General features: G+C 38.4%; 2 protein-coding genes across 7 annotated transcripts in view; one reads left to right on the forward strand and one right to left on the reverse strand.

Annotated features, from left to right (window-relative positions):
- The window catches only part of LOC120425934 (flotillin-2), a 367,849-nt gene that overhangs the window by 271,681 nt on the left and 79,510 nt on the right, over nucleotides 1-16,658 (forward strand). The gene's annotated exons all lie outside the window — the stretch shown is intronic.
- LOC120425937 (glucose dehydrogenase [FAD, quinone]-like) overlaps nucleotides 4,146-16,658 on the reverse strand; it is a 22,268-nt gene continuing 9,755 nt past the window's right edge. The window contains exons 3-4 of the mRNA XM_039590568.2: nucleotides 5,955-6,205; nucleotides 4,146-5,898 (exon numbers count right to left, since the gene is read on the reverse strand). Of these exons, the coding sequence (XP_039446502.1) occupies nucleotides 4,529-5,898; nucleotides 5,955-6,205 (1,621 nt within the window). The 3' untranslated portion in view covers nucleotides 4,146-4,528. The remainder of the gene's footprint in view (nucleotides 5,899-5,954; nucleotides 6,206-16,658) is intronic.

Consider the following 16,658-nt stretch of genomic DNA (forward strand, 5'->3'; position numbering starts at 1 on the left):
GTAATTTAATCTGATCTAATCTAATCTAATCTAATCTAATCTAATCTAATCTAATCTAATCTAATCTAATCTAATCTAATCTAATCTAATCTAATCTAATCTAATCTAATCTAATCTAATCTAATCTAACTTAATCTAATCTAACTTAATCTAATCTAATCTAATCTAATCTAATCTAATCTAATCTAATCTAATCTAATCTAATCTAATCTAATCTAATCGAATCTAATCTAATCTAATCTAATCTAATCTAAAGGACTGATTTTATTTATAATGGTAATATTTTTTCCAAAGTTTGGTCCAAATTCAAGTGAGAAAAATAGATTACACATTTTTTTGAGAAATCAAAAAAAATTATTGAAATCTCAGAACTTTTCTTTTACGCATCTTAATCATCAAATCTAGAGTTTTTTTTAATAGGTCCTATTATAAACATATAAAACACAATAGCTTGTAGGACCTTTCCAAAAAAAATGTGGAAATTAACCTGAACTATACTTTTGATCAGGCTTGAGGTCAACTCGCAAATTTGGGAGCAATTTCCATCCATTCCAATGCAAATTGAAGAGTTTTAAAGAACCCCTAATAGAACCGATAAGTCCTTGTTTTGAAAAATCGAGTACTTTGCTGTTCATTTTGCCTTCTTATTTAGAGAAAGATTTTGTTCGTTCGTTTAGGTTTTTGGCAGCATTATCTTGGGGATAAAAAATATAAATATTGAAATAACAAGCATTGTTTTCAACATTTGCATGGAAAAAGTGTTTTAAAATTAATTTTACACTAGTTCAGTTGTTTTGCAATCATTACTTTTCAAAAAATGTAAGATTTGACGAATACAAAAATTTTAGCGAAAAAAAACTTTTTGCGACAATAAACATCGACAATTTTAAAAAAACCAAAGAGCAATTCCATGTCAAATAGGGAATCGGTTGTACCCGACCCTCTCCGATTTCAATGAAACTTTGTAGACATGTTATCCTAGGCCTATAAAAGCCATTTTTGTGTATATGGGGCCAGTTACACTCGATAATGACATTTGAGAAGGGCGTAAGTGTTTTAAATATTTTTGTATTTCAATTTTGCTGTATCTCGAAGCCGTTGCATCGTATCAAAAAGTGGTCAAAGACAAACTTGTAGGAAATTTGACGGGCTTTCCGAGCAAAATGCACTGAAAGAAAAAAGCAATCCACTTTCATGAGATTTATTGATTTTTAAGTTTAAAAGTCAAATTTGAAGGTGAGTTTTTGAATTTGAATGCAGGATGGAGCAACTCACCTAAAAAAAAAAAATCATTTACTGAAACTGTTTTTTTTTTTTTTCAAAGTGCTCCAAACGTCAACATTTTCAAAACCGAACACGAGAGTCGATTCTCCAGACAATTTTACATAAAAGTCTCCATATTGACCATTGTCCTAAGTCGAATCCTTGTGAAGTTACAACGGTTTTAAAAATAAAAATGTTGAAAAAATTGGGTTTTTTATGGTTTTTGGCAATTTCTATAGGACAGACTTGATTTTTCAGTCTCGAAAATATTTTTACCGGAAAGCTCGTCCAATTTCCTATAAGTTTGTCTTTAACCACATTTCAATTGGATGAATGGGCTTACAGATATAAGCTAATTACATTGCTCATAACTGAAAACATAATATTTTTTCAGTGTAGTGTAGTAACCTGGATAGTAAACTAGCTTATATCTGTAAGACCATTCATCCAATTGAAATGTGGTCAAAGACAGACTTATAGGAAATTGGACGAGCTTTCCGGTAAAAATATTTTCGAGACTGAAAAATCAAGTCTGTCATATAGAAATTGCCAAAAATCATCAAAAACCCATTTTTTCAACATTTTTATTTTTAAAACCGTTGTAACTTCACAAGGATTCGACTTAGGAAAATTGTCAATATGGAGACTTTTATGTAAAATTTGTCTGGAGAATCGGCTCTCGTGTTTGGTTTTTCAAAATTTTGACGTTTAGAGCACTTTTGAAAAAAACAGTTTCAGTAAATGATTTTTGTATTTTTTTAGGTGAGTTGCTCCATTCTGCATTTTTCGTGAGTCTTTTTGTAACATCTTAGGCTATTTTCACAAAAATTTTGAACGAAAAAAAATCGTGGGCTCACCTTTAAATTTTACTTTTAAACTTAAAAATCAATAAATCTCATAAAAGTGGAGTGCTTTTTTCTTTCAGTGTATCTTTTTCCGAAAGCCCGTCAAATTTCCTACAAGTTTGTCTTTGACCACTTTTTGATACGATGCAACGGCTTCTAGATACAGCAATATTTAAATTACGAAATACAAAAATATTTAAAACACCTATATTATTTATCTCAGACAAATCTAGATATTTTGAAAATATCGTACCTGAATCCTTTTTTTGATGCTAGAAGAAAGGCAGGACTGATTTTATTTATAATGATTCAAGTAAAAAAAAGTTTTGTTAGATAACTTAAAAGTTTTCGAGGAAGGAAAATGCCGGAAAATGCCGAAAATGCCGAAATTTCAATGTGAACATTAAGCAACAAATTTCTTTAAAATGTGTCCACGAACAACCATATACGACTTGTGGTCCAAGAGGTATCGCAGTTTGAAAATTGAGGTTTTTTATTCAATTTTAGCGAAAAAGGTGAAACTTTGGGGTGTTGCCAAAAAGGATGAGATGGGCTTAGATGAAAATTTGGATACTTGCTTGTTTTAATTGTTCCAACAGCTCCACCAAATTTGAGCTTGATCAAAAAAAGTGGTCTAGTTCAAAGATTTTGCATCTAAAATTGTAATCATCAACCAGTCAGAATAAATCTAATTAGAACAAAACGTATTGTAATTTTAATAAATCTGCAATAACTAATTCACATGCATTTAAAAAAAATCAACTTTTCCAACAACAATCCCAGAGTGAGTTGCTATAAAAGCTCTGGCGTGGAGAGGCAGACGCTTTCGCTGGCCAAAGCTCAAAGTTCCGCAACACGCTGCGTTACTGACTTACCTTGAGCTTTGCTATAACATCGATACCCGCGAAGCTTTGTGATGCACGGTGTGCTGGCATACTGAAATCTTTATATAAAATGGCAGGTTGAAATGATTCATGTCTTAACTTAAATTGTGTGTTAATCTTGCTTATTTTTGCTAGACAAAAATTTGAACGCTACAAAGTTAGAAATTTTAACACTGGAACGCCCAACAATTGTCCACCTTACACGGACGCCGAAGCCTCCAAAAAAAAGTGGAACGGTAACTTCAACTCGCTGGCTCTCTGGCATAACTCAACCAACCGGGACGATTCTTTTTTGCTTTTTGCAATCAAAAATCGTTCCAGCTCTTTTACGCACGATTTTTTTTTTACAAGCGCAAAAAATGTCACTTTCTGGTAATTTTAGAGTATATTAGCCGTCCGGGACAGTGGTGTAGGGGTAAGCGAAGTGGCCTCTCACCCAGTCGGCTTGGGTTCGATCCCAGACGGTCCCGGTGGCATTTTTCGAGACGAGATTTGTCTGACCACGCCTTCCGTCGGGCGGGGAAGTAAATGTTGGCCCCGGTCTAACCTATAGGGTTAGGTCGTTAGCTCAATGCAGGTGTAGGAGTCGTATCCCTGGGTCCTGTCTCGGTGAAGTCGCTGGTAGGCAGTTGGACTCACAATCCAAAGGTCGTCAGTTCAAAATTCCGGGGTGGATGGAACCTTAGGTGTAAAAAGAGATTAGCAATTGCCTCAACAATCAAGCATTCGGACACTTAGTTTCGAGTAGGAATCTTGCAATCGAGAACGCCTAGGCAATGCTGTAGAGCGAATAATTTGATTTGATTTTTTAGCCGTTTTGACAATAACGCCTTACCCGAAAGTACACGGAGAAAAATCAGGTCCCAATTTCGTGAGGAAGCGTTTATGAAATTCGTAACCACGAACGGCGTTAAAGGGTTAACATTTATATTGGGAGTAAGGTTGGTTTATCGAGTCTGCACAAGCGCACGATTGCTCTGTTCATACATTAGAGAAAACCCATTTGACCCTGTCAATTTATTTTGAAAAAAAAAAACAAATTTCTAAAAAAAGGTTGGACAAGGTTGGACGAAAGAGCAAAATATGTTTCATATTAGCCTTTGAATTTGGCAAAATGTACAGTTTGATTACGGGATGTGATCGAACATTTAAAGTACTCTCCACTGGTTTAGTTTTTATTTATTTATTCATCACCTCAATCAATTAGAAAATTTTGTCTACAAAACTAAAAAAATGTTACGTAGTGCTACTAACTTAAATAGTCAGTCATTTTATGTGATAAAATTAAGATCCTCTCATACTTTGTTTGCAACATCGTAATGCAAACTTAAGCAAGGATGCACGATTACCCCTTAACTCTTAAGCTACCTCGATATTATGTACAATGATTCGCTGGGCGGACATGAGTGTGGGCAACAATTTTCCTTAACTTTCTTAACTAAATGAACAAAAAATGAAACGAAAAAACCTAACAATAGCAGTGGCATTTTGGTTTGTTTGCTGTTTGCGTTATACTCTACTTAGAATCTCCAACACTTAGCTATCGGAGGAGGTAACATTTGTTAGGCTAGAATCGGTGCTGGTAACGTTTTCCTGGGGGTCTCGCTCTCGCTTCCCTCTTCTGCTGTAGTAACCTTTTGGCAGCCACAGTTCTTTAACCAGGTCGGCACCCTTTTCTCCGATCATGATGACGGGGGCGTTGATGTTACCGCTGGTTATTCTTGGCATAATACTGGCGTCAATCACACGCAAACCTTTCACTCCGTGAACGCGCAGTTTGTGGTCCACGACGGCGTACGGATCCGACCGTTGACCCATTTTGGCGGTTCCCGACATGTGGTAGATCGTCATGGTGTACTGGCGAATGGCGCAATCCCAGTACTCATCGGTGAATTCCGGTAAATGTTTGCAGTTGGGAACTTGCTTGCTGTGAAATCTTGCTCCAAAGCGTTTCATTGCTTGAGTTTCCCCGAAGGCGATAGCTGCCTTCACTCCTTCGCGGAGGACACCAACGTCATCGGGGTGGGTGAGATAATTGTGGTATAATAATGGGTAACGTAGAGGATTTTTCGATTGCAGTCGGATGAATCCACGACTTTTGGGACGCAACATCATGGGGAAGACTCCAAACACGTCCTGATTGTTGATTTCGCTGAACATGTAATCGTAAAATTCGTCCTTCAATCCGTGAGCTTTCTTGATCTGATCTCCCCCGTCCGAGGGTGTCGAGGCGCTAGTCAACATGAACTCGATATCTGGCCAGTCGTCCGTTTGATTTGCATACTTCGTGTTGATGAAACCGACTGCTTCCAACCCAATACTGCTGGTCAGTGGACCATCTTCCGTGACTGCGTATCGAATAGCCGAATTCAAATTCACCAACCGGTTCATGATCACAGAGATTGGCTGATCCACGCGGAATACCAAACCACCAACGGCGATATGATCTTGCAAGTTTTGTCCCACCCCGGGCAGGTCATGAACCACGGGAATTCCAACTTGTTCCAGATTCTCTCTCGGACCAATACCGGACAGCATCAGCAAATGTGGCGATCCGATGGCCCCGGCCGATAAGATGACCTCCCTCGTCGCGTAAACCTCGTGCTTCTTGCCGTCCCGTATGAACTCAACGCCCAAGGCGCGCTTATTTTCGGCGTCCATAATGACACGGGTGACGTGGGCGAACAAAGCTACGTGCAGATTTTTGCGGTTTCTGACCGGTCTCAGGAAGGCCTTGGACGAACTGCATCTCGTCCCACGTCGCATCGTAAACTGGAAGAACGCGAATCCGGTCTGCTGCTCGCCGTTCACGTCCACGATATCGTAACCCATCTCTTCTCCCGCTTGGAGGAAGGAAACTCCCAGTGGCGTGAGGTAGGGCACATCCTGCACTTGCATGAGACCACCTAAAAATGTAATATTAGGTTAATTTCAGTAACACAAAACAAGAATTGAGTTTTACCTGTTGCGTGTTGTCTCTTGTTCCGCGCCAGGTAGGGATTCCGCTGATCCTCGGACTTTCTAAAGTACGGCAGCACCTCCTCGTAGCTCCAGCCCGGATTTCCGAGCGCGTGCCACAGGTCAAAGTCGCGCTTGTTGCCGCGGACGTACAGCATCGTGTTGAGCACCGACGAGCCTCCGAGAACTTTGCCTCGCGTCCAACAGCATCGATTCTCCTTCATGGCCTGACAGGCCGTCTTCTGGGGCTGGGTTCTGAAACGTTGACAGAAAGGACGAGGTCGCGTGAGCTTAATTTCACAAATATGATAAATCGTTTGTGTTGACGTGACGTAAACCTGCGTCATTCATCCCGTTAAAACGGACGACCTTGGAGCGTTGATGGCTTATTCGTTTACTCGCTCCGTCAGCACAGTCAAAATATTGCAAAAGGGAACAAATTGAAAATTAAACAAACCAACGCGGCTAGTATGACTAGGCAAATCGAGAGGTTGAAAGGCTCTTTTGGTATGGTTAGCGAGTTAAATTTGGCAATATTAATAAATTTGAACGCGAAACTCCGAAGGTTGCAGCTTGGTCTTTCCAAATGACTAAGCACATTTATGGTAGTTCAGCCTAGACTGAGCTGGAATGTAATTTTGAGGAATCAATCATTTAACTGCTGAACCTCAAACTTAGTTGTTGGGTGAATGTAAAATGCATATCATTAATCCTGCATCTGTTTATTAATTTTCTAAATGAGGTTAACATTTGAATGTATGGGATTTAGGACTCCATTTCCAATTCAATTATTCACACCTTGTTCAGCTGCTTTTTGGTTTGTTTGCGTGTAACTGAAGCTTAGCTGCGTAAATTGTTTTAACTTGACACGATAATTTATGTTTCACGCCCGTTTCATGGTTAATAATTATAACACCGACCACCAAAATTTCTGAGCAGGCTCATCTCGAGGGCAAGGAACCACTCGAAACTTTATGATAAAATAAGTCTTTTCATCTAAATAACTAAAAAAACTAACTTAATCCACCTCTGTGGTTGGTGCCTTCCTCACTTTTGACCAACATTTGGTGTTATGATGGGTTTGGACACAAATTCCATATATTTCTCAATAAAAAAATACACAAATGTCACTTAAGCGGTCAAAACTTGAAACTGAGCGTTGCCAGATCTTCAATGTTTTGGACTCGTAGGAAAAAACTCATTACCTAACCAACGATGGGTCGGATGATGGATCCGGACATAGCTTACATACATTTAAGTGAGATCCGGCATCAAAAAAGTACACAAATATCACTTAAGTGGTCATATCTTGAGACAGGGTTGCCAGAACTTCAATGTTTTGGACTCTTTGGAATGGTCTCTCAATTACCTAACCAACGATGGGTCGGATGATGGATCCGGACATAGCTTACATACATTTAAGTGAGATCCGGCTTCAAAAATGTACATAAATATCACTTAAGTGGTCATATCTCGAGACAGGGTTGCTAGAACTTCAATGTTTTGGACTCATTGGAAAAATCTTTTGAATACCTAACCAACGATGGGTCGGATGATGGATCCGGACATAGCTTACATACATTTAAGTGAGATCCGGCATCAAAAAAGTACACAAATATCACTTAAGTGGTCATATCTTGAGACAGGGTTGCCAGAACTTCAATATTTTGGACTCATTGGAAAGGTCTTTTGATAACCTAACCAACGATGGGTCGGATTATGGATCCGGACATAGCTTACATACATTTAAGTGAGATCCGGCTTCAAAAATGTACATAAATATCACTTAAGTGGTCATATCTCGAGACAGGGTTGCTAGAACTTCAATGTTTTGGACTCATTGGAAAAATCTTTTGATTACCTAACCAACGATGGGTCGGATGATGGATCCGGACATAGCTTACATACATTTAAGTGAGATCCGGCATCAAAAAAGTACACAAATATCACTTAAGTGGTCATATCTTGAGACAGGGTTGCCAGAACTTCAATGTTTTGGACTCTTTGGAAAGGTCTCTCAATTACCTAACCAACGATGGGTTGGGTGATGGATCCGGACATCGTTTGCATACATTTAATTGAGATCCGGCTTCAAAAAAGTACATAAATATCACTTAAGTGGTCATAACTCGAGACAGGGATGCCAGATCTTCAATGTTGTGGACTCGTTGGAAAGGTCTCTCAATTACCTAACCAACGATTGGTCGGATGATGGATATAGACATAATTTACATACATTTAAGTGAGATCCGGCTTCAGAAAAGTTCATAAATATCACTTAAGTGGTCATAACTCGAGACAGGGTTGCCAGATCTTCAATGTTTTGGACTCTTTGGAAAGGCCTTTCAATTTAATAACCAACGATAGGTTGGATGATGGATCCGGACATAGTTTACATGCATATAAATGAGATCCGGTTTCAAAAAAGTACATAAATATCACTTAAGTGGTCATAACTCGAGACAGGGTTGCCAGATCTTCAATGTTTTGGACTCATTGGAAAGGCCTTTCAATTGCCTAACCAACGATGGGTCGGATTAAAATGCCTAATAGAAAGTGGGGACAAGGCACTCAAAATGCAATACCACTCACAGTTGGTCACTCAAATTTTACCAAGCGTTTGAATAGAAGGTGTTCATTTTTTGACAAATCCTATGGACGAAGGAGAGGTTGTAAGCACCTTATGTGTAAGATCTTGGAGGTGCTCAATTTTTTGACAGAAAATCGCTGGGTTCTCAGTTACTCGTGTCCCCACTTTCTATTAGGCACTTTAGGTCGGATGATGGATCCGGACATAGTTTACATACATTTAAGTGAGATCCGGCATCAAAAATGTACAAAAATATCACTTAAGTGATCATGACTTGAGACAGGGTTGCCAGATCTTCAATGTTTTGGACTCATTGGAAAGGTCTTTTGATTACATAACCAACGATGGGTCGGAAGATGAATCCGGACATAGTTTTCATATAGATAAGTGACACTTTTTTATACGTGACTTTTAAACTACTTATTGGATCTTCAAACAATTCAATAGTGCAGTATGGGGCACCAAACCGGATCGAATGCAACTTGTTTGACCAAAATCGGATCAGCCAGTGCCGAGAAAACTTGGCAAGAATTTTGAGCACCAAGGGGAATACGCACACACATACACACACACACAGACATTTGTTCAGTTTTCGATTCTGAGTCGACTATGCATGTATGGACAGTTGCATGTATGGACAGTTGTAGGAAATTGATCTTGCGAACACAAACCTGTCACATAAATCATGACATAACCTTGTATTCTTTCAATGTAGCCGCAAGCGATTATGCAGCTAAGTGCTCCAAATATTAGTATAATTAAAGTGCAAATGGATTTTAATTGTCCCACCTCCACCTCTTATGAAATGTCGCCCTCGCCCACCGTCAACCATGGTCACCAACCACCCGCCAAGTAATGGCCTTTGGATACCCGATGAAGCGTGACTATCTGATCAATTGCCAACCAAAGGCCCGCCAAAGGCAAACGAGGGGGACCAACAGCCGACCACAGAGAGTACGGGGCGGATTAAAATCAGCTGTGCACTTGAACTCGTTACCGGCACACTTGCTCCGCTGGACGGCCGATTACCACAGAGCTTTGACTCATGGCTGACGGTAATTTCTGAAGACCGGTGATACGCGTGAACTTGCTAACCATGGTGTCATCCAGATTGACGTACCGAGTAGCTCCCGGCCATAAGTGGAGACGTTTTTGCGTACACCGACATTATAGTTTTCCACATGGACGGTTAGGTTCAAGATCTCCACGATTGAGTGACTGATGATCGTTTGAAGTTTTTTTTTTTTTGCGCAACTATGAAACGCAATGGAATAAGTGAGAAAAGTTGCACTTGAAATTTTACTGTCGAGTTCAAGTGCACTGAGCTTGTATGAAAAGTTTTGGGAATGAGGTTAGATTTATGTAAGTACAAGTAAAGTTAGATTTATCATGCTTTAAAACTCTATTAAATGTCCAGCGACAGTCATAAACTGGACACATCACCTTTAAAGGTTAGACAAACAAAAATGCTATGTCCCACGGAACAGTAATAGAGTGCTAAACATCACTATTTTTGTGTGACTTTTTGATTTTTTAAGTAGCTCTCCAAAGTTGCAAGGAAGAATATGTAACTCGGAAACAACCAAATCCAACATAAAACTATCACATCATCGAATGATTTGCCTATTGATTTAGTAACATCCATGTTAAAATATCAGTGCTAAAGTAATAAAAGGATTTACTTCTGTTCAAATATAAGCTCAATCATGAGCTTCGACAATGTCAACTGAAAAGACAAACATCGTAAAAAAATCAGCACCCGAGCAAAAAACTGAGATCAACAGTTTCGAGGCCCAGTTTTCACATCTTTTACAACAGGTTCGATTCATTCCTGTTTCAGACTTACCGAATCTGAATCAATAATTTGCGAACCTCTAACTGTACATCTTATTTTTTTGGCGGAGAAGAGCAACTTTCACCCTTTTCGCGTTACTGAACAACTGCGAAATTGCTCGCAAATCAAACCATAACAATAATCCTCTGATATTATCTAACCTGTTTCCAACACGTTGAAAAGGTTTGAATTGTTATTTTTTTAGAAGGAAAGCAAAAAGTTTCTGACGTTTAACAATTTCTAACCAGGGCATCCTAAAAATAACAAGTTAGGTGCCCTTGACCTGATGCAGTCAATCGTCAAATTTTGCACGTAGGTGTGATATCTTGTTAAAGAAAAAAAAACTTCAGGTTATGTTTCCTTCACCATTTTTTTTTTTTTCAATTTCGTGATCAGTTCAAAATCAGGTACATTTTTTATAGTGGTCTTATTGATTTTTTTATATTTATTTTTTTCGTTTACAAACCACTTTTTTTTACCAAAAGGATTCAAGCAATCGAAAAAAAAAATAGTTCATCAAAAGCATAAAATTTACGACTCCATTATAGATTAATTGAGTCGATAAAAATCATTTCAATCTGTGTTTTTTTGTTTGTTCCTTAATTACAACAAAATATTTGTTTATATGGTAGGTGTGACGCTTATTATTCGTTTCTCGCATCTCTGATTTTAACAGCCTGCTGAACTCCACAAGTATAAATGTACATCATTTCCACACCTTGCCACATGATTTTGCAAACGAGTACATTGTTCGACTGCACCAGTGCCCGTGTAAACCAGTAGCTGATGGATGCAGCGGCAAGTTGAAAGATTTGCATGTAAAACTAAGTTGTGGAAGACACGCGGCTTCAGAGCTATCATCGGCAAGCCCCTCGAGGTGGCCTCCGTTACGACCGAATCGAGCCAGAAAGTGGCGAAATTCCATTGCCCATAATCATACGATCGCTTCGAAATTACATCGGTTAGCCGCAATCAAAGCGGTAAACTTGCGCGAAAATGAATTTACTAAAGAAAATTAACCCAAAATGGAGCAATCGATAGGTTATCGTGGTGGTCAACATTGGCTCGGCTTGAAGGGGTGAGCAATATTTTATCATTTCTCAACTCTGGGTTGCCTCAAAGTAATATTTTCTTATGAAAGTGATTGTCGATAGCATTGCCACAGTATTACTTTACCTCTTCTTGAGAAAGAAAAATGTCCACTGAATGAAACCTTGAAAATATAAAATACTTTTTATTCCAAAATCGAAGCTTACATAACAACGTAATTCAACATTCGTTAAGGATTGGAAAGGCCCACGTAACAAGTGCAACGCGCGGTGACATTGAACTGAGTAGGTACCAGTTTCCAGTGCCATGGCGAAGTTATAATTTTAACTGGCTAGCTGCTGCTCAAGTCACTGTGGTTCATTCCTATAGGTTTTTAAACCAAGGTAAGAATTCATTACCGGTTGATACGTGCGGTTTTTACATCATAATAACACTAATGGACCACTCCTAATTCCAAACGGAGTGACTTTTATCGGTGGAGAAATCATTTTGTTTCAAGTCAAAATTGGTTTTGAAGTAGCTCGTAGGCGCTAGTTATTACTCTGACCTACATAAATTGACCAAAAATTACTGCGCATGCACAACCCGAGGGTAGCATCAACTTTAAGGGTTCAGTGGACGAATCTTTTCGCCCTCTTCGGTAAAGCTGTTCCCTGGAGCACGGACTATGAGCTCATGGTTTTTGAAAAATGCTAAAATCGTTAAGGGGCTGAAAACTGCCAAATACCAAAACACACCGATATTACGGGTTAAAACCCATTTAAAAACTCAAAGTCAATGCCGTTACAAATATTTTTCAAAGTTTCCCCCCCTTCAAAATCGGTTCGAAAAATCAGGGGGCAAAAACATATTTTTTTAAATTCAAAATTTTAAAGGAAATAGAATTCTAACCAACTTAAAACAATTGAAAATGCATTTTCCTGTGTTTACATCATTTTTAGCATGTCTGGGATCGATCAAAAATATTTTCTATTTTTGTGGAATTACAATGTACAGCACCGCAAAAAGTTTTTTTTCGGCGAGAAAAAAATCTCGTCAATAATTGTATATTTTGAAAACTAATGATTGCAAAACAACTGGGCAGTTGTAAAATGCACTTTAAAACACTTTTTTTATTCAAATGTTTGTGAACATAGCTTGTTATTTAATCTTTTATATTTTTTTTATTTTTTTTGCGTAAAATGGTTGTATGGAAAAAAAAATAAAATTATTCAAATTTAGTGAGCACCGCTATTTTTCAGATCCTTGTAGGGTCCAAAACAACTCCCCAAAGTTTGGTAACGATTGGTTTAGCCCTCACTTTGCGCAACGCGATTCAATTTTCTATGGGAGTTTGTATGGGAAACCCCATTTTTTGTATTTTGATATTTATAAAATCCACGTAACAAAAACGAACTCGTATATGGTTGCTCCAAAAGGTGCTCTACAACTTTCCCCAAGAGAGTATGGTGCTAACTTGCTTCTAAAAAAGATACAGCGTCCTCAAAACTAGTCTTCAACGTTATTTTAGAGCAAAAAACACGTTTTAGACCAGTTTTGATCACGCTGTATCTTTTGACCTACGTGACCTACGCAAAAACCACATTTAAAAAAAAATCATGGATCCGCACCATTTCAACCGATTTTAGCTGTCTTGAACGCAAACGAAAGGGTATTAGATAGGCTTTTAAGGAAAATAGTGTGAAGTTTCAAATATCTAGCCAAACATTTGAAAAGGTCGAATGAAAACTTAAAATGCTGTTTTGAAGGTCTCGGGACCAAAGAGCCTATGTCTAAAAATATTTTTATCGGATTCCTCGGAAAATTCTACATAACTTTTCAAAAAAATTGTGAAGTTATGTTATCAATATTTCGAGATACGATTTTTTTAAAAATAAAAACCTTGTCTTTCGACACGCCGCGCGCAAAAACGGAAAATGACGAAAACAGGAAAAAAGTCGACTTTTTTTACTAAAACTGTGATAACTTCATAATTTAAGCGATGACCTATGCATGTTTGGGTACCGATAGTTGCGTTTTTCAATTACAAAAATGTTATTACCCAAAAATGTATACACTGAAATAAATAAAAAAGTACCAAATTCCTAAATACTAGGAATTTTGGCTCCTTTCCTTATTTCGTAATTGGGTTTTTTGGATTACTTAATAAGAAAAAGAGGAAAAATCCTAGAATTTAGGAATCTGGTACTTTTTTTTTGTTTCAGTGTAGGTCATCGCTTAAATTTTAAGGTTATCGCAGTTTTAGTAAAAAAAGTAGTTTTTTCCCGTTTTTTGCGTGACGCGTCGCAAAACACGGTTTTTATTTTAAAAAATATCGCATCTCGGAATATTGATAACATTACTTACCATTTTTTGATATGTTATGTAAAATTTTCCGAGGAATCCGATAAAAATATTTTCAGATAAAAGCTCTTTGGTCCCGAGACCTTCAAAACAGCATTTTAAGTTTTCATTCGACCATTTCAAATTTAAGGCTAGATATTTGGAACTTTTAACTATTTTTCCTTAAAAGCCTATTTAAAACGCTTTCTTTTGCGCTCAAGACAGCTAAAATCGGTTGAAATGGTGTGGAGTTATGATTTTTTGAAAAATGTGGTTTTTGCAAAAATCGACGAAAGTGGCAATTTTTGAGACCACCCTAACACGGCGTAGATCACCCTAATGGCCAAACAAAAAAATACGGGTGAAATAATGAACCCCCAGAAAAATTTTGAGCCCGATCGGACAACTCGGACATGCTGTTATCATGGGGAATTGCTGAGTTTAAATATAAGATTGCTGTAAAATTTGGCATAAAAATCCGACATTTTGATCATAAGGATATACAGTAAAAAAAACCTTGATAAATTAAATCTGGGAATGTGTACATGGTTTATGCAAGATTTTTTTCTCAATGATAGCATCGACCAACAAAATTTCAGCACAGGCTAAGCTCGAGGGGAAGCATGGAGTTTGGATCCACAAAAACACGTGTACACGGAGAAAAAAGAGTTCCCAAAATCGTGAACAAGCGTTCATGAAAATGAGAACCACGAACAAAGTGTTCAAATTCCATGGTACGTTTTTCAAATTCGTACCATGGGATTTGAACACTTTGTTCGAGGTTCCCATTTTCATGAACGCTTGTTCACGATTTTGGGAACTCTTTTTTCTCCGTGATACTTTGAATTTCAAAAATATTTAGACAGGGCCGAATGGTTTTTCTCCAAAGTTTGCACCTGTTTCTGAGGACCCCAAACTTCGTTCTTCCCCTGAGCCTGCGCAGTCATTTTTGTCATTTTGTGTAGGTCAGTGTAATGTGAGTTCCCACAGGGTGTAAATATTACCCCCTCTTCCTCTGGTGATTGCCGCAAGGTGCAGTTGAAAAAATACAAATGAGCAGAAATGGGTTTAATTATTGCAACTAATAAGAGTGTGATTGTATGTGTACGGAAGATGCAACCTTAAAATAAGCAAATTATGTAGAACAACGACAGTGTGACATCTTACGTTAAGATTGAGTGATGAATTCAATCAACGCACCATCAAAATATTTTGAAACACACTACCGTCAGCAGGGGCGACATTGGATCCGAGGAGTAAGATTGGATCATACACATTTCTGCAAAATCTCATCCCCCAGACTATCTCATCCCCCAGACCCACAACGTCACCCCTGCTGACGGTATATTTAAATATCAACCCATAGATGCGAAACCGGTTAACTCGGCTAAAAATCAGTCACGAACTGCAGCGATGAATCGCGAATGCGTTTTCGTTGATTTTTCTTCCGTTACATAATCACATCAGATAAGGCCGTTGCTGCGGCCTGCCGATTCCAACCAAATCAGAAACCGTTCCAGACGTTGGCCAACGCTACCGCACGCGAATCTTCACGAAGTGACCGATAAAACATGTGCGGAAAACGCTCACTTTCGTTGCGAACCCCGCGAAGCCCACGCACGCCACACAACTACCGTGGAAATGTTGGCCATGCCCAAAACAACGCCGAATATGTGTAACATATCAATCAGACACACACACTCACGCTACGTTTGTGGTTTTGTGCATATTGCTGTTTATGTTTGCGTGCATTGGGCATCAAAAATGCGCCCGAAAATTTTCCGTGTTACGTGTCGGAAAACAACAGACATTTGCGGTAGCAAATGCAGGAAGCTAATGATTCCTGTTCGTTTGATTTCAACGTGGACTTCGTGAGGGCTAAAACACTAGTGGGTAGACCAAGAAGCTACCACGCAACAGGTGTACCACCTTCGGCACGTGTCTCTCTTCAAGTGCATTGGAGGCGGCTGTTCCGAGGTGGAAACTCGATTGAAAACATTGCATTAAACACCTTCTAAGGTAGGTTAAGAAAGGGAAAACGATACGCTGTTGATTTGGCTATTGTTGATTGGGTACTCCGCTGGAGAAAAACTCATTCAGATTGAGTTTGAATTTCTGAAATTTGGTACACAGTCGGCTGAATTCATCAATGTGAAGGTCGTCCGATCGACGCATAACAAAATTGGGTAGGCTACGAGGCGCAGTGACACAGCAATAAAATAAAATACGGACAGCTTCCGCAGAGACTCATGATATCGAGCTTAATAAACGTAAACACTAAACAAATTATTTGTTTAAACCTTTCATCGTATTATCTTGTTTTGATTTTAGAGCGTTCGCGTCAAAGTAACTTTTGCATAGTACAAAATTCTTCGTTTTTTAGCACTACTAAGCTGTCCTGATCGCATAAATGTCCCATATGCATTTTCATCACTTTTGAGTTAATGATGCAGTGATTCATTACTTTGTTCTAGAAATCAGGAGGAAATCCTGTTTTTTCGTGAAAACAACACGTAGCCTTATGTGTGGGACAAACTTGCCTTGCGTTTTTCTCAGCTTGCTGTTTTTGCACATGAAACATTTTTGCGATTATGGGCAGTAAGGTGGTCATAAAAATCCTACATTTTTTAAAACTTTCCCCGAACCCTGAAGAGATGTATGCCAAGTTAGCAAACAAGTTGAACATCAGTTATTTTAAACGTTGTCTGACCGGAAATGGTTAGATAATGGTGGCTAAAACTGTTGTTCATCAAGTTTGCTACCTTGGGTATACTTTTTTTAAATGTTGTTAAGCTAATCATTTTGAACAACTTTACCAGACGACCAAATTTAAACTTTGTCCAACGATTTCTTCTGTCCAAATAAGCCATTTGCATAATTGGTTTCTCTATAGAAACTTAGAGGCTGTCCAT

Source organism: Culex pipiens, chromosome 3 (assembly GCF_016801865.2).
Source record: "Culex pipiens pallens isolate TS chromosome 3, TS_CPP_V2, whole genome shotgun sequence".
Classification (NCBI taxonomy): Eukaryota; Metazoa; Arthropoda; class Insecta; order Diptera; family Culicidae; genus Culex; species Culex pipiens.